Source organism: Rhincodon typus, chromosome 28 (assembly GCF_021869965.1).
Source record: "Rhincodon typus isolate 14 chromosome 28, sRhiTyp1.1, whole genome shotgun sequence".
NCBI classification, from domain to species: Eukaryota; Metazoa; Chordata; class Chondrichthyes; order Orectolobiformes; family Rhincodontidae; genus Rhincodon; species Rhincodon typus.
In genome coordinates, this window is record NC_063359.1 from 35,307,350 (window position 1) to 35,333,849 (window position 26,500).

Below are 26,500 nucleotides of genomic sequence, written 5' to 3' on the forward strand. Positions count from 1 at the left end.
AGAGCAGGCAGCAAAGTGGAGTTGAGGCAGAGATGAGATCAGTGATACTTGTATTGAATGGTGGAGCAGGACCGAAGGGCTGAATGGCCTACTCCTGTTCCTACTTATGATATTCTTAAGTTTACGCTGAACTTTAAACTGTCAGCGACATCTCTGGAGGGAGACTGAGTGACACTCACTAATTTGCTCTTGCAGAGAGCCAGCACAGAGATAACAGCCCAAATGGATTCCTCCTGTGCTGTAAACATTCTGTTCGGTGGCTCCTCTAAGTCAGAAAGGTGTGGGTTCAAACCCCACTTTAGATACACTCTGGGGCACTGATAAAGGAGTGCTGCACAACTGGGGAAGCCCACTTTCAAATGGCACCTTAAACCAACACATAGCTTTCCCTCTTGGGTAGACCTAAAATGATTCAACGGCCCTATTCTACAAAACTAGGCAGTTCTCTGAGGTCTCTGCAAGTATTTATCCCTCAGTTGACGTCAGTAAAATAGATTACTCCTGGTCATTTCCACATTGCTGTCTCTTAAAATTAATCCGTTATATTTGCTACCTTACTGCAGTGACTACACCATTCATTGTAAAATGCTATGGGACGTCCAGTGATCATGATAGACTGTACATAAACACAAGCCCTCTTTCATTTCAAAGCTTCAGCATTATCAGGTGCTGGACCAGAAGGTGTACAATAGCTTAGTTAGTATTACTTGTGTAGTGTGGACTTTTGTTGCAGTGTATTAGTTTTTCACTTTATTCAGGAATCCCCAGGACTGGCCAAGCCCCATGGAATAAGGCACTGAAAAGAATGGAGAACATAAAAAAGGAAGTGTTCTGCATCAGAAAATAGAGATTGGGCTCAGAATTGAAAGAACTCAGTGGTATAGGGGGAAGGGAAATAGTGGGAGAGAACATGTAAAAGCTTTCTAGTTATAGCAATGAGTTATTACAGGAACACAGCAGGCCAGGTAGCATCAGAGGAGCAGGAAAGCTGACATTTCAGGTCAGGACCCTTCTTCAGAAATTTCTGATCCGAAACGTCAGCTTTCCTGCTCCTCTGGTGCTGCCTGGCCTGCTGTGTTCCTCCAGCTCCACACTGTGTTACCTCTGCCTCCAGCATCGGCACTTCTTACTATCTCTGAGTAAGTTATTACAGAAATTAAGGTTGATAAAGTCGTTCAACTAATAAAAGAATAATTCAGAAAACATTATACAACAAGGATGGTTGCAATTTTATGACATCCAGAAAATGGAATCCCAAACTGTGGCTTGTCACTGGAGAGTTTATTTTCATTGTTTGGTGCCCGACTAACATAAGTTGTTTTACACACTGAAGGATCATCAGACCATCTTGAGAGCTTGGGCTGTGAAGGATTTTGCCCCAAATTGCCCCCTTTATGTTCAGATTCTGAAGCCTGAAAACAAGTTTCACGTCAAGTTTGCAGGTGAGATATTGTATCCTTCTCTATGCATTTCCCATATCTGGGTTTGCAATTGATTTCAAATTGACCCAAAGTGCTCATGGCAGCTTCACACTTGTCTCTGCTACACTTGATTTTGTTTGTGTTTTTTTTTGAGTATTGTGGTTTTCTCTCAAAGCCTAAGATCAGAAGCCTACTGTGGAAATCAATAACAGGTCAGACTGTATTTCAAGCATCTGATGCTGCAGTGCCAAGTTTGTTCCACTGAAGGCATTACAGACCGGCAAGTTGAATGGCAATCGTTGCATCAGACCATGGCTAGTAAAAAATGATTCAAGAAAAGTTGAGCCCCCTATTGCTTTTAAGCAGTACGTACTCGTCTCATATGCTTTCACACAGAGTTCCAGTTTGATCCTCGATCAACATTTCCAAGTTTTACTATATTTCGCTTCTTGTGTACTTTGTTGCAGTAGAAGCTTTCATAGAACCCCACAGTATGGAAAGAAGCCATTCAGCCCATTGAGTCTACACTGACCCACCAAAGAGCATCCCACACAAACCCAGCTCCCCTCCCTCTCTATTCCTGTGACCCTGCATTTACCATGGCCAGTCTGCCTAACCTGCACATCCTGGGGAAATTTCAAATGGCTAATCCACCTAACCTGCACATCTTTGGGTTGTGGGAGGAAACTGGAACACACAGTGGAGGCCAAAGCAGACACAGGGAGAACATGCTTTCCTGAAGTTGGTTAGCTCAATTGGCTGTCTGGATGGTTGGTACACAATGCAAAATAATGCTAACAGTGTGGGTTCAATTCTTCCATTAGCTGAGGTTATCGTGAAGGACTTGCCTCCTCAACCTCTCCCTTCACCTGAAGCATGCTGAAGCTCACCATCAGTCATCTCTCTCTAATGACAGCCGTGATGTGGAGGTGCCGGTGTTGGACTGGGGTGGACAAAGTCAGAAGTCACATGACACCAAGTTATTGTCCAACAGGTTTATTTGAAATCACAAGCTTTTGGAGCGCTGCCCCTTCATCAGGGACGTGACTTCACATGATGAAGGAGCAGTGCTCTGAAAGCTTGTGATTTCAAATAAACCTGTTGGACTATAACCTGGTGTCGTGTGACTTCTGACTCTAATGAGAGAGCTGTCTTGTGGTCTGCCAATTTGTAATAGTTTTTCAAAGGTAAAGTCTTGGTATGTCAGCCTTTCAACTCTTAATAGGAAGTTTGAATTCCTTTTTTAAAGACCATTTCAGAATTTATTAAGCAAATCTGACTTCCTCAGGTGAATTTCGAAAATTTCTTCTTGTCTGATTGTTATTTTCAAAACTTCTGTTTCTTTGTAGACCACGTGGTGTGTGAAGAGGAATTTAAGTATGCCATGTTAGCCTTGAATTGCATCTGTCCCTCCACCTCCACTCTCATCACCCTATTGGTTCATACTTCCAGGGGGCAGTAAGTCAAATTTTTACTGCTTCCATTCTCCTTAAGGATTTACTCTGTCTGAAGCATTGTGAAAAGAGTTTTAACCTGTTTCTGCAGTAATGTGTGTGTGGATTTGTGTTGAATTCCATACTGATGAATCAATGGTACAGATTATCATCTCCAATTGATAGTGCAACATTGGAGAGTTCAGGTGAAGTCCTGTTTTATTCAGACAAGTCCCCGTAAATCTATTTTGCCATTCTTTGTACTTTTGGATCATGTTATTTTATTCTTTAGGTGTTTTTTTGGATTTGCTTTTGAGCCAAGATTTTTTGTTTAAATTATGGATTTTCCCTATTGAGATGGTCTCAGTAGAGACCTATCTGGCTCCTTCCATCAGAGTGATGGCCTAGTGATGTTATCACTGGACTGTTAATCCAGAGACCCAGGTAATGATCTGAGGAGCTGCATTCGAATCCTGCCACGACAGATGGTGTAATTTGAATTCAGTAAGAAAAATCTGGAATTAATCATCTAATAATGACCATGAATCAGTTGTCGGAAAAACCCATCTGGTTCACTAATGTCCTTCAGGGAAGGAAACTGCCATCCTTACCTGGTCTGGTCTACATGTAACTTCAGGCCCACAGCAACGTGATGGCCTCTTAACTGCCCTCTGGGCAATAAATGCTGACCTAATCAGCGATGCTGTCATCCCTTGAATGAATAGAAAAAAGACCACAGGCACTTCTCAAAGTGCATTACAGTCAATGAAGTACTTTGGAAGTGTCACCACTTTTACAATTTAGGGAATGCCAATTTGTGCACAGCAAGCTTCCACGGACTGCACAGTGCTGATGTGGCTCAACTGGTAGCCCTCCCACCTCTAAGCCTCATGGCCCTGTGTTGAAGTCAGATCCAGGGCTTGAGCTCATAAGCCAAGACATTCCAGTGCAGTGCTGAGGGAGCACTGCCCCAATGGAGATGTTGACTTTAAGATCAAATGTTAAACCAAGGCCCCATCTACCTGTTCTCGTGGATGTAAAGAATTGAACACATGGAATTGCTTTGAAGACGGGTGGGAGGAGCTGTTCTGGCTAATTACTATTCTTCAATCAATATCAGAAAAGATAGATTATCTGGTCATTATTATGTTGTCAACCACACTCACTTTACAAACATATTGGTAGAATACAGATGTTAAACTGTGATGTATTGGGGAGACTGTGATCCAGATGTTCAGGTTAATGTTGTGGGAACCTGGGTTCAAATCCCACCATGGCAGATGGTGAAATTTGTATTCAACAAAATCTGGAATTGAAAGTTGATCAAATGGCAACTATGTGTCCACTGTCAATTATTGTGAAAAAATCTATTTGATTCACAAGAATCACAGAGTCATAGTATCAGTCATATGGAATGGAATCAGACCCTACAGTCCAACCCGTCCATGCCAACCAAGTTTCCTAATCTAAGCTAGTCCCATTTGGCCCATATCCCTCCATAGCTTTCCTATCCATGTACCCAAACAAATGTCTTTTAAATGTTGTAATTGTACTCACATCTACCACTTCCTCTGGCAGTTCGTTCCACATACAAACCACCCTGTGAAAAAGTTGCTCCTCAAGTCCCTTTTAAATCTTTCTCCTCTCACCTTAAAATTATACCCTTTAGTTTTGAACTCCCCAGCCCCAGAGAAAAGATCTTTGCTGTTCACCCTATCCATGCCCCTCATGATTTTATAAACCTCTATAAGGCCACCCCTCGACATCTTATGCTCCAGGGGAAAAAGTTTCCAGCTTATCCAGCCTCTCCTTAAAACTCAAACCCTCCAGTCATGGTAACATCCCTGTTCTAATGTTCTTCACAGAAGAAAATCTGCTATCCTTACCTGGACTGGCCCACGTGTGACTCCAGACCCACAGCATTGTGGTTGACTCCTTACTGCCCACTGAAATGCCCCTACCAACCCATCCAGAACAAGGAACAAGTAGGGATGGGCAACAAAGCTGGCCTTACCAACCACCCACTTCAAATAGAAGTTGTTTTTAAGAAGCTGAACAGGAAAGACTAGATCATATTCTGACCACTACGGGAGTGAGGGATTGCCATCGGCCATGACGCCAGACGAGAAATCCCTTGTCCTTTTCTGAAATAGTTCTAAAGTATTTCCCACATTCACCAGAGAGAGGAGAGGGGCTCTTGGTTTTTAACATCTCAGCGAAATGACAAGCATCTCCGACAGTGCAGCACTTCCCCAGTAGAGCACTGGGGTGTCGGCTTTTATTTTTGGACTCAAGTTCTGGAGTGGGATTTGAACCTAGAACCTTTGAGGTGAGAATGTGAACTGCTGAGTCACTGCTGGCAGCTACAAAGTAGTCTATGAGGAAAAGTGATGCATTTTTATTTGAGGTATGTCATGGTACTGCTATCTTCCTTTTCACAATAACGCATTTAGAACATTTTTTAAGAAAAGGTTAACTCATATAGCCTGGTTTGCAATGAGGCATGAAGCATATATTTCAACTTGCCACTTCAAAGGTTAAACTGTCATTGCATTATATAACTCAACAATTGTATTTTCTGTTGGGAATGACAGTCTACAATAATAACCAGTTTTACACAACTGCAGGAAATCATCATTTTTGTATGAAAAGCCTGCGAGAGATCAGTTTGCACTAATTGAATAGCCCATAAAAGTCGACATTATGAACTTGTTGTCACTGGGGCGGGGCTACAATATAGCTACGATCTCCCACCATCATTCCCTGATGCTCTCTGCCGGGAGCACACATCTGTTGAAAAGAAAAAATGTCCCTTAGAATTCAATCAGCTGCATCCTGTGATCAAGTCACAAACCAAGAGTTCAGCATATGGGGATATCTGCATGGTATGACATTCACAGCATAATAATCTTCTGGGAGATTGCAATTTTTTTACATCGCTGGCCATCCAGAAGGTTCTTTGGTATTTTAAAGTCCATTAATTGAAAAAGACAGATGCAGCAACATTTTAAAAGAACTGATCGCAGTAGAGATTTCTGTTAGTTGGAGGTGCACAACTGTGGTGTGTATAATTGATCCCTCGAAACGTAGCCTCGAGATGAATTAGCTTTTCAAACCCAGTTCAGTTCGTGACATTTATTCTATGCAACAATGAAGAAAGAAAATAAAAATCTGCTGAACATGGTTTAGCATCCCAAAATGTGGTTTATGATGTGCAGTGAAGCAGGATTGCTGAGAGCTCCTTATTACTGATCTTAAATATTTCTGCTACCAGAGAATAGAAATTTCTGAGCAGTAAAAACAGTAGTCCTTGGCTTTCACCTTGTCCCTATGGCCTGGCCACCTTGCTTTGCGAAGAATTTAAACTAACAGCAGGTTTGCATCTCCATGGTTACAGGGAAGGACAACAGTCCCCTGAACAATGGCAAAGGATGTACGGTCGATGCTCAGGGAATGAGGTTTATCACATCAAACTCGGTGACAGCAAGTTCTTCGGAGAATACGAAGGGAAAAGTTTCACCTATGCCTCCTTCCATGCTCACAAGAAGTAAGTTCTTTTAGATTAACAATTTGTCATGGGAACTGAGTGGAACCATATGTTTTTGACATTAAACTTTCACTGCCAGTGACCTGGAGTGCAGTTGATCCCTGGGAGTGATTATGTAATGACTTTATTGCTGGACTAGTAATCCAAAAAACATGAGTTCAAATCCCACAGTAATATTTTGAATTCAGTTTGTATTTTTAAAAAAGTAGGCCAGAAGTTTTTTTTTAAAGGCAGGTATCTGTAAGATTGACGTTGAAACTGTTTCGGATTTCTAACTTCTGCAGTACTGTACTTTTGTTAACCATGAGCTCATAGAATCACAGAAGTGTTAATGGTGCTGAAGGAGGCCATTCAGCCCATTGTATTTGTAATGACTTGTCAAATGAGTCATTTATTACCGATTATTACCGATTGCCAGTCTCCTGTTTTCTCTCTCATACCCTTACACGTTATTTCTTTCGGAAGAGTCAAGCAATAATGTCTTTAATGTCTCAGTTGAACCTGCCTCCACCATACTTCCAGGCAGTGTATTCCAAACCCAATATTCAATTGTCATATCTAAATCCCTTTAGGGTGGGAAATCTGCCATCTTTACCTGGTCTGACCTACATGTAACCCCAGTCCCAAACCAATGTGATTTACTCTTAGTGGCCTTCCGAAGTGACCCAAGAGCCAATCAGTTGTATCAGACTCCTACAGTGGTTCAAGAAAAACGACCATGACCTTCACAGTGCAGTTAAAGTGGCTCAGTAGTTAGCACTGCTGCCTCTCGGCACCAGGAACCTGGGTTCGATTCCACCCTCGGGCAACTGTCTGAATGGAATTTGCGCATTCTCTCTGTGTCTGCGTGGGTTTCCTCCGGGTGTTTCAGTTTCCACCCACAGTCCAAAGGTGTGCAGGCTATGTGGATTGGCCATGCTAAATTGCTCCTAATGTGCAGGCTAGATGGATTGGCCATGCAAAATGCAGGGTTACAGGGATGGGATGGGTCTAGGTGAGATGCTGTTTGGATGGTCAGTGTGGATTCAATGGGCCTAAAGGCCTGCTTCCACACTGTAGGGATTCTAAAGTTGGGAAATAAATGCTTGTCTTGTTAATGATGGCCACGTCCTGAAAGTAATTTTCTTTTTAAACCAAGATCAAAGTCTCCTGGTCCTCCAACCTCTGTAAATTTTACCTCTTAGCCTTCGGTCGTCTGACTTAATCTTTCCTCATTTGCTATGTGTTGTACATAATTTACTAAAGACCCCATGAAGCACCTTGAGGTATGTATGACATTAAAAGCACTTTAAAAATATAAGTCATGTCAGTTACTATAAGGTTGGAAGTGGGGATGTTCACTGACGATTGCACAATGTTCAGCACCTTTTGCAACTCCTCAGGTACTAAAGCATTCCATGTTCAAATGCACCAAAAACTGAACAATATCAAGGCTTGGGCTGAAAGTGGGCAGTAGTACTCATACCACACAAATGCCAAGCAATGACCATCTCCAGTAAGAGACAATCTAAGCATTATCTCTTGACATTCAGCAGTGTTACCATCACTGAATCCCCCACTATCAACGTCCAGGGGGATTACTGTTGATGAAAAACTGAATAGGCCAGATGTATAAATAGAGTGGCTGCAAGAGCAAGTCAGAGGCTAGGAATCCTGCAACAAGTAACTCACATCCTGACTACCCAAAGCCTGTCAACCGTCTACAAGGCACAAATCAGGATTGTGATGGAATACTCCCCGCTTGCCTGGATGGGTGCAGCTCCAACAATATTCAAGAAAATTGACACCACCCAGGACAAAGCAGCCCGCTTGATTGTCATCACATCCACAAACATGCACTCCCTCCACATTCAGTAATAGCAGTGTGTACTTCCTACAAGATGCACTGCAGAAATTCACCAAAGATCCTTAGACAGCACCTTCCAAATCCACGCTTACTTCTATCTAGAAGGACAAGGGCAGCAGATACATAGGAACACCACCACCTCCAAGTTCCCTTCCGCACTTCTCACCATCCTGACATGGACACATATCGCTGCGTCAAAAATCCTGGAATTCCCTCCCTGGCATTGTGGGTCAACCTACACACATGGACTGCAATAGTTCATGAAGACAGCTCATCGCCACTTTCTCAGGACTATTAGGCACATGCAATAAATGTTGACCTAGTCAGCAACGCCCACATCCCACGAATTAATTTAAGAAAAGATAATGCAGTGTATTTCTGACATTAGCAAGTTTCTAGGTCAAGTTGATGGAGGTGCATTTATGATGAGGAATTTATGATTTATTTAAATAGAACAAAGGACATAATAATATCCAAAACCTAATGGAGTATTTCTCGGGTTTCCTCCTGTTCTTCAGGTATGGTGTCTGCCTGATAGGCGCAAAGAGAGAAGATAACAAAAGCATTTTGCTCAATCCTGGGCCCCGGTATATTATGGTGAGCTCAGACACCTGCTTCTACATTAACATTACAAAGGAAGAAAATTCAGCATTCATCTTCAAAGAGGAAGAGAAGCAAAAAAGGAAGGGTCTAAGTTCAGAAGGCATCTTTGGTGGTGCTTCCAGGCTACCTGTCCACAGCATCATTGCAAGCATGGGTGAGTGATTAGCCATCGAAATGGATTCCCCTGAAATCTCAGAACCTTATTTTCCACCTAAGAAAACTCAGTGAAAGGTCAAGGCTCACAATACAGATCACCGCTGGGGGTGAAAGAGAAGAAAAGAGAGATTAACGAGTTGAAACTGGCTGGTGTCAAGCGTGGGGTTCGAAGGTTAGCTTCTACCATAGATAATATCTGAACCGAAAGAATTCAAAAGTGCTGCAAATCCTTGTCTAAAAGCACTGCAGATGCTGGAAATCTGATTGACAGGTGCTGGAAATGCTCTATACCAAGCAGCATCATTACAGAGGGAAACAGAGATAGTGTTACATGTTGATGAACTTTTGTCAGAACTGGCAAAATTTAAAGAGGGAGGCCAAAGGTGCATGACAGAACAAGGTAAATGGAGAAAGACAGGAGTGGGTAAATGACCAAGGGCAATGATGATGCAAAGCACAATGCAATTGTTTTGAAACAAGGAAGGAACCAAAAGTTGGGTGAAGAATGACTTCCAAACCAAATTTTTCAGCCTAAGATTTCACATTTGTTTGCACTGAACTCCATTTCTATAAATTTGTTCACTCTGCAATTAAGACCAGGTCATTCTGTAATCACTTGTACTCCGCCCCACAATTTCCCTTGGTCACCACAGGGTAATATGTTCAAACTTCCAAATCAGCCTCTTGTTCCTACAGCCACGTGGAAACCCAAAGACGTCCCAACAAAATCCTTAAGCACATCACTACCCACATCCTGCCAATATTTTCAAAAATGAACCTCTGGCTTGTACCTAAACTGTTATCAGAGGTCGTGAGAAACCTTCATCAATATTCATACGGCAGGTGGGAGAATGGAGAAAGATTAAGTTGCATGACTGTCTGTGTGGAGTTTGCACATTCTCCCTGTGGCTGTGTGGGTTTCTGCCGGGTGCTCCGGTTTCCTCCCAAGGTCCAAAGATATGCGAGTTAAGTGGACTGGCCATGCTAAATTGCCCGTAGTATCCAGGGATGTATAGGTTAAGTGGATCATCTATAGAAAATGCAGGGTTACAGGAAAAGAGCAGGAGGTGGGATGCTCTTTGGACAGTCAGTGTGAACAAGCTGGGCTGAATGGCCTGCTTCCATACTGTAGGGATTCTATGATTCTATTCTAAGTGGAAGACAGAATGAATGCTGAAAAGATGAAAGGAACTATAAAGATGCGTTAAGATGATTTAAGTGAAAACTAATCATCCCAGAAAGCCTAATTAAAATCAAAGAGAATGACAATCACCACCTTATCAAATAGCTAGATCTGACAGTGGGATACTGGAAGCCACAAAAAAGATTCACTAGGTTGATACTGAACCCGAGAAATTACGTGCCAGGAAAGACTGAACAGGTTTGGAAGACTGCACAGTGACCTGATTGAAATCTTTAAGAGTGTGAAAGAGTTTAAATGGATAGACTTAGCGCAGATGTTTCTACTTGTGGGGTTAGGAAGATTCAAACACTGTAAATTCCAATAGGAAATTCAAGAGGAATTCCTGACAATAGTTAAAACAGGAATCACTCCCACAGGTAACAGCCAAGACACTAGGATGCACATAAGAGAAAGTAGGGAAACATGTGAGAAATTAAGTATTAGAGGGAAACGTTGATGAGGTTTGATGAAAAGGTGTGTGAGGAAACTTATCTGGAGAATAAACAATAAAATGACCTGCTAGACTGAAAAATAAACATCCTGTGCTGGAAATACTATTCAACACAATGCGGCTAATGCAAGAACTGATGACTGTAACAAATAGGAACTGGAGAGCTTTCTGATGAAGCATTGAGTCTGGGCTAGTATTGGTGTTGGCATATTTTCATCAATTCCAAAACAAACTCTAAAGATGGGAAGCATTAAGGGGAGATGGAAGAATTTTGGCTTCAGTTCCAAAGCTTGATTTTGCCATTGATGATGATTCATCCCCTAATAATTTAGCAAGTTTATCCTTCAGGTTACCAATGGCATACTGGGTTATGCGGATGGAGTGGCAAAAGGCATTGAAGTGTTCGGTCAGCCACGATTGTATTGAATGCAAAGGCAGGCTTGATGGACTGAAGGGCCTCGGTGAGCCAGATAAAGCAAAATTTTGCACAGTTGATTCCCAGTAATTTCCAAGTTAGCCAATCTCAATTATAATACATACAGAGACACGTCACTCAAAGTCTGGATTGATCAATATATATGATGGTAGATGTAGGATATAGATTAAAAAATAACGAGATTCTTGATAGAAGCCTTAATTATTGGCATGAGCACAACAAACGTAAACCCTCTTTGACCCTTCATTAATGTTGGTCTTCAAAATTTAGTTTAAAATGGCTACATATTCACTAAAATCAAGAAACAGCCAGAAGTCCACATTCGTTTCAGAGAATTAGAAACTGATACAGCAGAGAAAGAAACCATTCAGCCCATTGTAACTGTGTGACCCTTTTGGAAGATCTTTCTAATTAATTCTATCCCCTGCTCTTTCTCCACAACCTGTTGTTTTTTTTTAAAAAAACCTTCAGGTATTCATTCAGTTGTTTGTTTATTTTTTCCAGAAATTACTATTTATTCCATCACCTTAGCCAGGCAATGCATTTGAGATTCTAACAACTTCCAGCGGGGAAAATAAAATTCTCATGTTGCCTTTGGTTCTTTTGTCAGTACCTTATATCTTACTAATCCTTCTGTCATGAGAAACAGTTTCTTTTTATTTAATCTATCAAAGCCATTAATGATTTTGACAATCTCTATCAAATATCCTCTTGGCCTTTGAATCACTAAGGAGAATGAATACCACCAGCTTGTTCAGTCTTTCTGTATAACTTAAGTCCATATCTCTAGTAAATTTTCATAATTCTCTTCTACATCTTCTCCTCTATTTAAAATGTGGTGCCCAGAATTGAATGTAGTGTTCCAATTGAGGTCTCTTGGTGATTAATTATGATGACAAAGGACCGGAGACACTTCCGTCCATTAAGAGAGAGACAATTGTTTATTTATAGTTTGAGGGGCATCCGAGTATGGGACCAGGAGAGAAAGGCAGACCACCATGAACTGGCACAGCTAATGCAGGCATTGAACGATGAGCATCATTCTGTACCTATACCATACTCAAGGCATCTCACCATTTGAGCTAACCAACTCTCCTTACGGTGGCACAGTAGTTAGCACTGCTGCCTCACAGCACCAGGGACCTGGGATCGATTCCAGCCTTGGGCGACTGTCTGTGTGGAGTTTGCACATTCTCCCCGTGTCTGCGTGGGTTTCCTCCAGGTGCTCCGGTTTCCTCCCACAGTCCAAAGATGTGCAGGTTAGGTGGATTGGCCATGCTAAATTGCCCGTAGTGTTCAGGGAGGTGTAGATTAGGTGGGTTATAGGGGGATGGGTCTGGGTGGGATGCTCTGAGGTTTGGTGTGGACTTGTTGGGCCGAAGGGCCTGTTTCCACGCTGTAGGGATTCTATGATTCTATGAAAGGTGTGCTACCAGTACAAAGGTATGCTACCAGTATAAAGTATACTATTTTGGGTTATAGGAAAGATATTGAGCTTTAATTTGCAAACCACCCATTCAATAGTCCAAATTATCATTAGATTCAAATAATCTCATTTTCAAATTTCTTAATTTTCATTTAATAGCAGATTTAATGATATTGGACAGTCAATGACATAACTGTAATTTCTCAATGTTGAGAATTTGATATGTCAGTAATCCACCATGCTCAACTTAATTTAGAGCCATTTTTGGAATAATTTATATTTAATGCTAATAAATAAGCGGTTATACCACGCAACTTCTCAACCAATAATTGAACAACGCTATAAGCGTTACATTTTGTCAAAGTCTTTCACCTTTCACTGCATCAGGACCATTCACTGATTTGTTGACAAGTTCTCTGATTAGCAGAGGTGCTGTGAGCTTGGTGGTTAATTGCCACTCATCATTAACCAGTTCATTCTCGATGGCAATGCCTCTAACAATCAAGTTCCTTAACTTTGACATTTCTTATGAATCATCCTGATGAGGCCAAATGAAAAGCTTCGAAAACGTGTCCTTTTCAGCAATACTAAAGTTCTGTTGTACCAAATGACTAACCCTAACATCTTTAAATTGGATATATTAAATTCTTAGCAGGTTCTTTCAAATCAATGAATTCATAATGAAAATGCAGGTCATTAAAATAGGTGTTCACGTGAGTGAGAAAAGTAACCAATTTGAGAGTAAAACAAGTTCTTTTCATTGGATTAGAAGTGAGAATATTCTTACTGTAGTGACTTATTATGTTTTGTGTGTAAAATTGAAGGAAAATGTTTTTGTCAAATTAAGCATCAATTTATAGCATTTCAGTAAAAGAATCCTTTTTATAGTACACTTGGAGTAAATATTATTCACAAGCCCTTATTAATCAGGGAAAATTATTCCAAATTCCTGAGATGCAGAAAGAGTATGCATGGTAGAACAGAAAAAGACAAACAGAATGAGTTAGTGGGGTGTGAGAGAGAAATTTGAGTGCATGTATGAGCATGTTATGGAGGTATTGGTGTTGGACTGGGGCGGTGGGGGGGAAGTCAAAAGTCACACGACACCAGGTTATAGTCCAAGAAGTTTATTTGAAATCACAAGCTTTTGGAGCGCTGCTCCTTTGTCAAGAGTACGAGACTGAAGATTCAAGCTGTCCCACATAGACTGAAGTAAGGGAGAGTTTCTGATGAAGGAGACAGAGAGAGAGTGATAGGTGTTTCCCTGTTATAATGCAGTGCTGGATAAATATGTTTCTGGTATCTGGCTGTTTTGCACATGTATTTTAAAAGTAGAGTGACAAATCAGTAGTTTGGCCACAATTATTTTCTGATCCAGTGTTTTTATGCTGTATTTGTAATGCGAACATTAATTTGGAAATAGAAATTGATTTTTTTAAAAAAAACTTTTGTCGCTGTACACATACGCAGCAAGAGTGCTGAGCCTGATAAATACTGGGCATAAAATTGTTGCTTACGAAATATATCTCTTTTTGATCAATATCTAAAGAAAGCAAATTTTTGTTTTGCAAGTTTCTTTTTTTAATGGGAGCCGGGGATAAACGGCAGAGAATGGCCTTTGGCAAGTGCTGTTCTTCTCCAGCTAGTTACCTTACAGTAAGATGCAAAGTGTGTTATTCTGATATAAAAAATATCCCACTTTTAATGCTTCATTCCAGCTGGAATTCAATGCGCCTATAGGCATTTTCAGATCCCTGCTCCCTTCCCTGCGTATCTCTTGTCTTGCCCAAAAAAAGCCACCTGCTCTAAGTCCAGTTTTAGCCCAATCCAGGTTTGGTCCCCAGCTGCAATAGGTCATGGGAGATCCAAGCCCTGCCTTACATCAAGCTTGGTGTGGAGTGCTACCCCTCAATCTACATGAACAGTGTCTCTCTGTAGACTGTGGCTAGATTACCTTATCTGGTAGGATCAGGGTGCATATGAATCCAGCACTCATTTATAACTGATGGGAATATAGGAACAGGAGTAGGTCATTCAGCTCCTTGAGCCTGTTCTGCCATGCAGTGAGATACGACTCCATCTGCCTGCCTTTGGCCCATTTCCCTTAATACCTTTGCTAAACAAAAATTAATCTATCTCAGATTTACAATTAACAACTGGTCCAGCATCCACCACTGTTTGTGGAAGAGAGTTCCAAACATGTACCACACTTTGCGTGTAGAAGTGCTTCCTAACATCTCTCCTGAAAGGCCCTGATTCACAGATAGTGCCCTCTAGTTCTAGATCTCCTACACCATCCCCCAGGTTAAAATTGGACTTGCTCAAGCCAGGCTTCACATTAAATGGCAGGACTGTGAGGAGCATTGATTTACAGAGAGATTTTGGAGTGGAAGTCCATAGCTCCCTTAAAGTGGCAACACAAGTTGATGAGGTGGCAAAGAAAGCATGCTTACCTTCATCAGTTGGGACATTGAGTATAAAAGTTACAGCTGTATAAGACTTTAGTTCGGCCACGTTTGAAGTATCATGTGCAGTTCTCGTCTCCACACTACAGGATGTGGAGCCTTTGGAGAGGGTGCAAAAGAAGTTTACCAGGATTGGATTGAAGTGTAATGGCTATAAGGAGAGGTTGGACAAACGTGGATTGTTCTCACTACAATATTGGAGGCTGAGGGCGACTTGATACAAGTACAGAAAACTATGAAAGGCATGGATAGTGTGGATAGCCAGAGTCTTTGTCCCAAGCTCAGCACAATGTTCAACACATTTGTAACTCCTCAGACACTAAAGCAGTCCATGTTCAAATGCAACATGATCTCGATAATATCCAGGTTTGGACTGACAAGTGGCAAGTAACATTTACACCACCCAAAACCAGGTTATGACCGTCACCAATAAGAGACAAGCTAACCACTGCCCATTGACATTTATTGATGTTTCCATCATTGAATCTCCCACTATCAACATCTTTGGGGTTCGCATTGACCAGAAACTCAACTGGACTAGCCATATCAATACAGTGACTACAAGAGCAGGTCAGAGGCGAGGAACACTGCAGCAAGTAACTCACTTCCTGACTCCCCAAAACCAATCCACCATCTCCAAGCACAAGTCAGGAGTGTGATGAAATACTCCCCACTTGCCTGGATGGGTGCAGCTCCAACAACACTCAAAATACTTGACACCATCCAGGACAAAGCAGCCTCCTTGTCTGGCACTACATCCTCAAGCATCCACTCCCTCCACCATGGATGCACATTTGTGTACTGTCTACAAGATGCGCAGCAGAAATCCACTAAAGAACCTCAGACAGCACCTTCCAAACCCATGACCACTTCCATCTCAAAGGACAAGGGCAGCCAATACATGTGAACACCACCACCTTTGAGTCCCCCTCCAAGCCACTCACCATCCCAAGTTGGAAATACATCACCGTTCTTTCACTGTCGCTGGGTCAAAATCTGGAATTCCTTCTCTAAGGGCATTGTGGGTTAACCCACAGCAAATGGACTGCAGCGGTTCAAGAAAGTAGCTCACCACCATCTTCTCAAGGACAGTTATTGACAAGGAATAAATACTGACCAGCCAGCGGCCCCCACATCCCACAAAGAAATCTTTTTAAAAAGTTGGAAATGTCAAATACCAGGGAGCAAATGTTTAAGGCTAGAGGAGGAAAGTTTAAAGGTGATGTGCGAGGCTTGTTTTTTAAACAGAGGGTGATGGGTGCCTGGAATGTGCTGCCATGGAGGTGGTAGAATCAGATATGATTATAACAATTGAGAGGCATTTAGACAGACACATGAACAGGCAGGGAATAGAGGACCATGTGCAGGCAGGAGGGTTAGTTTATTATGGTTTCATAGTTGATACACGCATGGTGGACCGAAGGGCCTGTTCTGTGCTGGACTGTTCTATATTCTATGTTTTACATCATGCTTTCTTTAAACAGTGTTTATCGAAAATATATACCAGCTGGTAAGGTGGTAGAGCTCTCTGCTTGGATGTTGCGTTAATTCCAACCTTTCAGCACAGCCCCTAGTATATGATTACTGTCACATCATAGCATACCTGCAAGGTTAATTACCCCAAAAATAGACTTCATTCATACAATTTGTAAAAGTGTATTTCAAACCAATTTCACTTGGAAATTACAGAATTTACTACACCTGCATGTTCATTAAACATGATCACAACATCCCCACGCCTGGAGTGTGATGGTGTGGGAGGGGGATGGTGTGGAAGGGGGATGGTGTCAGAGATGATGTAGAAGGGAGATGGTGTGGGAGGGGAATGGAGTGGGAGAGGGATGGTGTAGGAGGATGATGGAGTGGGAGGGGAATGGAGTGGGGGGAGTGGAGTGGGAGGAGTGGAGTGGGAGGGAGATGGTGTGGGATGGCAATGGTGTAGGAGGGCAATGGTGTAGGAAGGGGATGGTGTGGGAGGGGGTTGGTGTAGGAAGGGGATGGTGTGGGAGGGGGTTGGTGTAGGAAGGGGATGGAGTGGGAGGATGATGGTGTGGAAGGGCAATGGTTTGGGAGGAGGATGTCAGGGTATAGTTATATTGCGGGACCCTCTGATGTTCATCTGCATCCTGATCAAAGCCTGTCAGTAAATGTGTGTTCCCAATCTGTTTCTATCAATAGCTGTGAGAATGTGGCTGTCTCCCTCTCCTCCTTTGCCTGTGTTGCTGCTCAATTTCCTTGTGCCTCCCAATGTGTCTCTCTCTGGCCCTGTGAACAGAAACCTCCGGTGCTTGATCTACATTTGATGGGGGTCTCCCTCCACCCACCATCGGGAACTGGAAAGCCCACCAGATCTTGTATGCAGAAACCTGGAAACCCTGACGCAGTGGACACATACTTCCTCTTCCAGGAGAGGGACAGGGTGTGGCCATCCATGAGTTTTAAGATACTCATGGATAAAGATGACAGCAGTCCTTGGGTGAAGGTGTTAAATTGGGTGAAGGTGAACCGCAACGATATTAGACGGGAACTAGAGAAGTTTGATTGGAGGCGGCTGTTTGAGGGTAAATCTACATTGGACATATGGGAATATTTCAAACAGTAGTTGGTAAGAGTTCAGGAGCGGCACATTCCTGCGAGAATGAAGGATAGGTATGGCAAGTTATGTGAACTTTGGATGACCAGGGATGTTATGATCTTGGTCAAAAAAAAAGAAAGCATCCAGAAGGTTTAGGAGGATGGGAACTAACGAAGCCCTTGAAGTACATAAAGAAAGTAGGAAAGAACTTAAACAAGGAATTAGAAGGGCTAAAAGGGTCATGAGAAGTCGTTAGCAAACAGGATTAAGGAGAATCACAAGGTCTTTTATACATATATGAAAAGCAAGAGGGTAGCCAGGGAAAGGGTTGGCCCACTCAAGGACAAAGAAGGGAATCTATATGTGGAGCCAGAAGAGGTAAGTGAGGTCCTAAACAAAAGCTTTGTATCGGTATTCACAAAAGAGAAAGAATTGGTGGTGGATGATCTCAGGGAAGGAAGTGTCGAATTTATAAGCCAGGTTGCTATTAAAAAGGAAGAGGTGTTGTGCGTCTTAAAATGTATTAAGGTAGATAAGTACCCATGTCCTGATGGAATCTATCCCAGAATATTGAGGGAGGCAAGAGAACTAACTGCTGGAGCATTGACAGACATCTTTGTATCCTCATTGGCCACAGGTGAGGTCCTAGAGCACTGGAGAGTAGCCAATGCTGTCCCATTGTTTAAGAAGGCTAGCAGGGATAATCCAGGAAATTACAGGTTTTGAACCTCACGTTGGTGGTAGGGAAATTATTGGAAAAGATTCTCAGGGACAAGACCAATACGCATTTAGAAGCAAATGGACTTATTAGCAATAGACAGCATTGTTTTGTGGGGGGGAGGTCATGCCTCACTAACTTGAGCAAGTTTTTTGAGGAGGTGACGAAGATGATCGATGAGGGAAAACTGGTTGATGTTGTCTGCATTGACTTCAGTAAAGCCTTTGACAAGGTCCCTCATGGCAGTCTGGTACAAAAGGTGATGTCACATGGTATCAGGGGTGAGCTGGCAAGATGGATACAGAACTGGCTTAGTCATTGGAGACAGAGGGTAGTGGTAAAAAGATGCTTTTCAGAATGGAGGGTTGTGACTAGTGGTGTTCCACAGGGATCAGTGCTGGGACCTCTGCTGTTTGTGATCTACATAAATGATTTGGAAGAAAACATAGCTAGTCCAATTAGTAAGTTTGTTAAAATTGCAGACAGTGAGGAGGATTGTCAGATCACACAGCAGGATATAGATCAGTTGGAGGCATAGGCAGAAAAATGCAGGTAGAGTTTAATCTGGGACAAATGTGAGGTGATGCATTTTCGAAGGTCAACTACAGGTGGAAATTATACAGTGAATAGCAGAATCCTTAGGCGTATTAAAATGCAGAGGGATCTGGGTGTGCAGGTCCATAGATCACTGAAGGTGGCAGCGTAGGTAGATAAGGTAATAAAAAAGGCTTATGACATGCTTACCTTCATTGGAAGGGGCATTGAGTGTAGGATAGACAAGTTATGCTGCATCTTTATGGAACTTCAGTTCGGCCACACTTGGAATATTGCATACAGTTCTGGTCACCACACTACCAGAAGGATGTGATAACACAGTGTGGAGCTGGATGAACATAGCAGGCCAGGCAATATCAGGGGAGCAGGAAAGCTGACGTTTCGGGTCATTACCCTTCTTCAGAAATGCTTTAGAGAGGGTACAGAAAAGGTTTACCAGGATGTTACCTGGTATGAGGGATTTTAGCTATGAAGAAAGGTTGGATCGACTGGTTTGTTTTCACTGGAACACAGGAGGTTGATGGGTGACCCAAATAGATTGTGAATGGCATGGATAGAGTGGAAAAAATGAGGCTTTTTCCCAGGGTGGAGGGGTCAATTACCAGGGGACACAGGTTCTAGGTGCGGGGTTGGGGGTGTTGGGGTGGTGCAGGTGTTTAAAAGAGACATGCAAGGCAAGTTTTTCACTCAAAGGGTGGTGAGGGCCTGGAACATGCTGCCAAAGGAGGCGGTGGAAGCAGACACAATAGCATCACTCAAGAAACACCTGGACGAATACATGAATAGGAAGGGAGCAGAAGGGTATGGATTCTGTAAGTGAAGGCGGTTTTGGTATGGAAGGACAAAATGTGTCAGTGCAGGTTCAGAGGGCTGAAGGGCCTGTTCCTGTGCTGTATTGTTCTTTGTTCTTTGTTCTTTGAGACTGGATATCGGGCATTGATATTGGAAGCAAGAGCAAGCAGATCTCTTGCAGTGGCTCCTGACCCTACAACCCCAGCAGACTCTTAATGCAAATTCTCATCACATTAAAGTGTTGTTTATGGGCTCACCTCTCTAATCTCTGGAATCTCCTCTGTAATTATACTCTCTTTTCCTCTTGTGCAATCATTCCCCTGACTCCACCATTAGTGGCCACGCCTTCAACCTGCACCTCTGAAATTCTCTTCCCAAACCTTTTGACCTCACTCTCCTCTTTTAAGAAACTCGTATCCCAACCAAACATTTGGTCTCTTGTTATGGAACTTTTGTTTCTTTGCTTCACACATCTGTGAAAGTGCGTTGAGATTTGTTTCTGTAAGCAGCTTGTAAGTTGTTATAGTAATGAGGTTATGTACCTAGTGTTGGAGCAGACGATTTAGTTTTGCGAAACTTAGTTTCACAACAGGCTGAGGCAAGTAAAAAGGTTGGTATCTGATTGATGATTCAGAAGCTGTGAAATTCCCTTCACTGCATGTCTCCAGTTTGGCTTTTGATAGGACTGAAATATATTTGGAAATTAATAAATAAATAGAAGACCATAAGACATAAGAGCAGAAGTATGCCATTCAGCCCATTGAGTCTATCCACCACTCAATGACACCATGATCTGATAATCTTCAACTCCATCTTCCTGCCTTTTCCCCATAACCCTTGATTCCTTTATTGATTAGAAATCTGTCTATCTCAGCCTTGAACATCCTTAATGGCTCAGCCTTTACAATCCTCTGCAGTTAAGAATACTAGTACCCTCCGAGAGAAGAAAATACTCCTCATCTCCGTCTTAAATGTGCAATCCCGTATTCTGAGATCCATTAATGTGTCTCCATGCAAACACAGGTAAAAGTGTCAGAATAAATGCTCATCAGGAAAGGCAGAGATAGTAGGAACTGCAGATGCTGGAGACTCCTATGATGCTGCTTGGCCTGCTGTGTTCATCCAGCCCTGCACCTTGTTGTCAGGAAAGGCACTTTTCAGATAATAAAAACAATGACAGTAAAGTATTTACACCAACCGTTGCTAATTAGTTTGGTTCGAATTTGTGAACTGGTAACTTGACACATTATTCATTTGACCAAAAATTTGTTGAGTTTGACAATAAACTCAATGATATACAAACAGGCAAAAAGATAGAAAAACACTGATGGATCCATCAGCTCTACTCCAGATATGAACATGATGCATCAGGATGCTCAATGGCCCACTCATTTGTTGTCATACAATCTCCAGAGAATCTGAAGCAAGACAAAATTCAGGAAACAGGTCTAAGAAATTCTTTCTGCACTCCTGAAGGAAACCCTGGAGATGCTGGTGACCTTGAGGTACACTCCCAATGTCCCACCTGTTTACTGTTGATAGTTTTAACCTGTTCAGGCATGCTATCACATACCTCTGGAACAAGTGGGATTTGTACCTGGGCCATCTGACTTAAGAGATAGAGACACTTCCCACATTGCTCAAATGTTGCTTTAAGTTATGAATAATCACAGCAATGGATGCCGTACAGAAATCAGAACAGAATATGAGACTGTAAACTAGGGTCTGAATTAAACCTGGGAAGCTGATTGAACCCACATATTCTACAATCAGCATGTGGAGATTAAAAAATAAATAAAATCATGAAATTGGATGTTTGACCTTAATATCATATTTGCATGTCCTAATGGCACTCTGAAATTTAAAAAGATTTCTACAGGTAAATATAAAACTTTTAATCACTAATTCCACTTCTTGTCTTTCATATCCTCATTTTTCTCATGTTTGGTTTTCATTTTATCTTTAATCTTTGTTTAGCTTTTGAAAGCATGATATTTTTCCTAATTTAAAATAATGCTGGTAAGTGCACATGCTGAACATTTGCTTCCTGGGTTATAACCTCGCTTTTAGAGATAAGAATTACCACATGATCCTTGGCCCCTGAATAGCCGCAAACCAGTCAAGGCTTGGAGGTCTGAGCATTGCCTTAGCCACAGATACGACAAAGGTGGCTTTTAATGTCATTTTCCAATTTTGAACCTAAGATGGGACTGCTCGATGAGGTGTTCTCTTGTTGGTGGAGTTCAGCGTTGACTGTTACCTTTTCTTTTACTGTTTTTTTTTTCTTCCCCTTTGTGTGTGGGACATGAAGTTAACCAGTCCACAGCCTACGGTGAGTAATGCATGAACTTCCCAGCACCCAACATCTACTCACCCGAAAGGGTTTTCTGAGTACTGTCTGATTTCTTTGGTATGCAAGCCTCATTGCAAATTGGATTTATGGTTGCCCGAATTTTAGAAAGGATTATTGTTTGTTTGGATTATGCAATTCCAATTGCATTGCATGTGATGTCATTGGATGGATGTGTGTAAATAGATGGATGCTGTACAGCTAACAAAATTAGTTTAGTAGCATAATCTAATGACAGTAATCTCAGAATGTTGGAATTGTGCAGCTGGCCACTCAGCACCTTGAGGGAAAAGGACTGGTGTGCATTTGGCTATAACTCTTCATCAGAGCTGAAAGGGGAAGTTTTGGTTTCTTTTCATCAGATGCTGACTGGCCTGCTGGGCATTTTCTATCTCGTTTTGAATCTCCAACATTCATTAACATTTTTTGTCTGTCAGCAGTTTTATCTGTCATTCATTTTGCATTCTTTATCCCCATCCACTCCCCTCTCATGGTTTAATTCAATTGAACTTGTTCTGAGAGCCAGGATTGTGTGGTAATGAGGATAATGAACGCATCATATGATCCCACTTTAGTGACCCATTGAGTTTGTGTTAAGTAGCTCTGTATCCTGACCTATGGCTCAAGGTGTAACAGAGGAACATAGGAACAGGATGGGGTTCATCGCTCACAATCCCTTGCCTTTCCTGTTTCCAAAATCTAGATTGCTTTGGTCCTACCCTTTCCCAGCATTGTAGCCAAGATCTCACACAGACAGAGATGAAAGAATCCTCCAACCCATTGAGTGAGAACTCTTTAACTGGAATACATAAATGACTGAATGAATCTGAGGCATGGTGGCTCAGTGGTTAGCACGGCTGCCTCAGGTCACCAAGGAACCAGGTTTCGTTCCACCCTCGGCAACTGTCTGTGTGGAGTTTGCACATTCTCCCCGCGTCTGAGTGGGTTTCCTTCCACAGTCCAAAGATGTGCAGGTTAGGGTGGATTGGCCATGCTAAATTGCAGATTATGTCCAGGGAATGTGCAGGCTAGGTTGATTAGCCATGGGAAATACATGAAAAGGGTAGGGGTGTGGGTCTGGGTGGGATGCTGTTCGGAGAGTTGCTGTGAACTTGATGGGCCGAATGGCTTGCTTCCACACTGTAGGAATTCTATGATTGCTTCGTCTCTTAAGCATGGGGAAGGAGAATGGAAATAGCTTCTAGTTACTATATCAGCTGGCCTTTCTTGAGATCCACTACCATTTTTGAACTTAGCGAGGTGTAGCTTTTGCAAGTGCAGAAGAATCTCAGCATCCAGCTCCATTTACTGACAGTACGTTCACTGCCTTGCATTCCTGGATTCTATAACACATCCGTACGAATTGGTCTCAGAGCAAGGACAATTTCCTCCGGTTCTTGCAAGCTAGCAGAAGTGTGCAAACAGCACAAAGATTTCATGCATAAAATAAAAATAAAATAAAAATGCTGGAAACATGCAGCAAGCTGGAGAGCAATTTTTTTAAAAATAAGTTCATTTGGGGACCAGGGTGTTGCAGCATTTATTGCCCGTCCCTAGTTGCCCTCCACACGGTGGTGGTGAACAGTCTTCTTGAACTGCTGCTGACCTTCTGTTGTAGGAATGCCCCAACAGTGCTGTTTGGGAGTATAATTCATGAAGACAGGTAGATTTCCTTCAGAAAGATTTCATAACTTGATGGCAGCTAACACAATCATAACAAATCCAGTTTATCATTTTGCTGACAACAGCAAATGAAGGAACTTTTCCCCCCACAATATCACCAACACTCACTATCGAAACAAAAATGTTTTGATGGGATAAGAAGTTGACAGAAAATAAATATTAAACTGAATCCTAATGTCATGGAACGAGAGATTAGAAACTGCTCTCAGAGTTAGGGCAGTTCATTTAACGTATTCCGTCTCCCATTACTTTAATACGGGCCTTATAAGTGCCAACATAAATTGATTCATCATTCATTTGATAATATTAACAACATTAAGCAAAGAAAGAACTAATGTTTATATCAAATGTTGTCCACTCACAGGATGTAATAATGTGCTTCCAAACCAATAAGTGGCTTTGATTGCTTTGTAGCAATATCTGTTCTATTCTGGAATTTTAATTAAATTCGAGTGATTGTTTTTACAAGTCTTGTATGGTAGTAACTCCAATCCAAAGCAGTTTTGCAAAATTAAATGGCTCTTTAAAATAATCCTCTCCCTTGCCTGTGTTTACATTCTGTCTGTTCTATGACGGTATCAACCATTGATCCAATAGGAATGTTAAACCCAACAGTCTGAGAGACAGCATTATCATTTAATATTTGAGAAATATTAGTGGAGGCTTAATGCTAAGAAATGAAGTCGAACCAAACCAACAAATAAAAGGTGTGGATTTTAAAAGGATGGAGGTCAGGAAAAGTAGATAGCTGAGGGGTCAGGGAGATCCCAGTTTTAAAGACTTGAGGGAAGATATACTAAGACAGGAGGCAACATGTTTGAACTTGATGCCAGCTGACTTGATCGAAAAAGAAAGGAGATCTGATGGACAGTGTGACAGGCATAAAAAGGAAGGCAAGCGAACTGCTGAAATGTTTGACTTTTTTGTTCCTTCATGAGATGTGGGCATCACTGACAAGGTTTCTTGCCCATTGCTAACTGCCCTTGAACTGAGTAGTTTTCTAGACAGCTTTAAAGAATAATTGGCCCTTCTTATAAACTGTCGGGGTCAGGAGGATTGGAGTCTGTTCTTAACTGAGTATTCCATAACTGTGTTGCACTTTTTCCTGTTAATACTGATGTGATAAAGGAAATAGTCAGACACAGCCTGAATTCTGCTACCCACTTGTTGCCCTGTACATCATTACATTTCCATCCACGACCTTTATCACACATTTCATGTGTTTTCATACATCCTGAAGACACAAAGAAACCATTTACAAAAGGAACCTCAGTTGTGATTCTAACTCTCGAATGAAGTCAATGTTGTCAGCAGCAGAGGATTCTTTGGAGCCGTACAATGGAACCGTGGGGCGTTTGATAATACCCCTGGGACTAATTGACAGTCTTCATGAGGCAGCTTGGGCTATGCCCAGTCTTGAGTTTACACACATTGTTGGTCCATTTAGTTTTCAATGCAACATCTGAAGCTTCTGATTTTACACGAGAAATGGCCTCGATATAAGCTCTGCTGCTGAGAAAGTTGACAAGCACATTGCCTCCAGAGCTCTTTGTATTGGCTGTAATGCAACTTCATACATCCTTTGCCAGTGTTTTTGCAGGAATGCTGTTGAGCATGCTTTTCTTCTTTCCACACTGTTGTACAATTCTAAATTATATGAAAAAGAACACCAATTGAAGCAGACACGAGTGCATTTTTGGAATGCATGGTTTGAAATGCCTTGGATGCAGTTCTGAGAATGTTCATTGACGGAAATGATTGGCCATGATCTGGCCATGATCTGGCCATGATCTGGCCATGATTTGGCCATGATCTGGCCATGATTTGGCCATGATTTGGCCATGATCTGGCCATGATCTGGCCATGATTTGGCCATGATCTGGCCATGATTTGGCCATGCCGAGCTTGACATAATCCTCATTCAGGACAGATGGATGGTACGGTTGGCAAACTGTATCTTTCCTGCAGTAATAGACTCAATAATGCAACCGGGGTATCCTGTCAAAAGGCATGGTTAGAAATGGAACTGATTGTTCTAATAATAACTTCATGTTGAGAATGTGATGTGGAAATATAAGAACGTGAGAAATGTTGTTACTCAGTTGCTTGGACTATGAGCCAAGCATGGCAACCAGTCAAAATGTACATGTTGTCGAGTTTTACTTGATTTCCCCTCAGAGAGCAGGAGACATTCAACAGAACCTATACCAGGATGGCTAAAGTAAAGCCACCAGAGTCCCAGAGGACTGCTCTTGTATTAGAGATAAAGAAATGACTAGTGGTGACTTTAACCTGAGGGTCACCACGCCTCAGCCGAGGGGAGAGGTTGAGAAGTTGGGACATTCATGGTGACCTCAGCCAGTGTGTGAGTTGTTTCCCTCCTGTTGGCATCACTCTGCATCACTAACTGACCCCCTGATAGGAAATAATGTGCAAGGGACATTGCTAAAGTGACAAATCACCTTTACTGCATAGATATACATATGCTTAAAGTGCAGTTAAAGGATCATTTGCAATCTATATCTGGAACACAGGAGTTCTGTGTATCAATAAAACATCTGTAAACCAGATTCTCGTTGCTGAAGCTTTTATCTTCCTCAGTTTCACAGTGCTGATTGGTGGAAGCATTGCCATGTAGAATGAGCCAGTCAGGTGATGACTGATTGACCAATTGTTAAAAGGCTTGGCAGCGTCTTTAAAGGAAAAAACAGAGTTAACGTTCAGGTCCGGTGACCCTTCCTCAGAAGTTCTCAGGAAGGGTCACCGGACCCGAAATATTAACTCTGTTTTCTCCTTCACAGATGCTGTCAGACCTGCTGAGCTTTTCCAGCAACTTCTGTTTTTGTTCCTGATTCACAGC

The 26,500-nt window shown here is 42.0% G+C and overlaps 1 protein-coding gene across 1 annotated transcript in view; it reads left to right on the plus strand.

Moving 5' to 3' along the window:
- The window catches only part of kcnt1b (potassium sodium-activated channel subfamily T member 1b), a 345,244-nt gene that overhangs the window by 245,808 nt on the left and 72,936 nt on the right, over window positions 1–26,500 (plus strand). Inside the window, 4 exon segments of the mRNA XM_048613616.1 lie at window positions 1,334–1,442; window positions 2,771–2,879; window positions 6,252–6,401; window positions 8,766–9,004. Of these exon segments, the coding sequence (XP_048469573.1) occupies window positions 1,334–1,442; window positions 2,771–2,879; window positions 6,252–6,401; window positions 8,766–9,004 (607 nt within the window).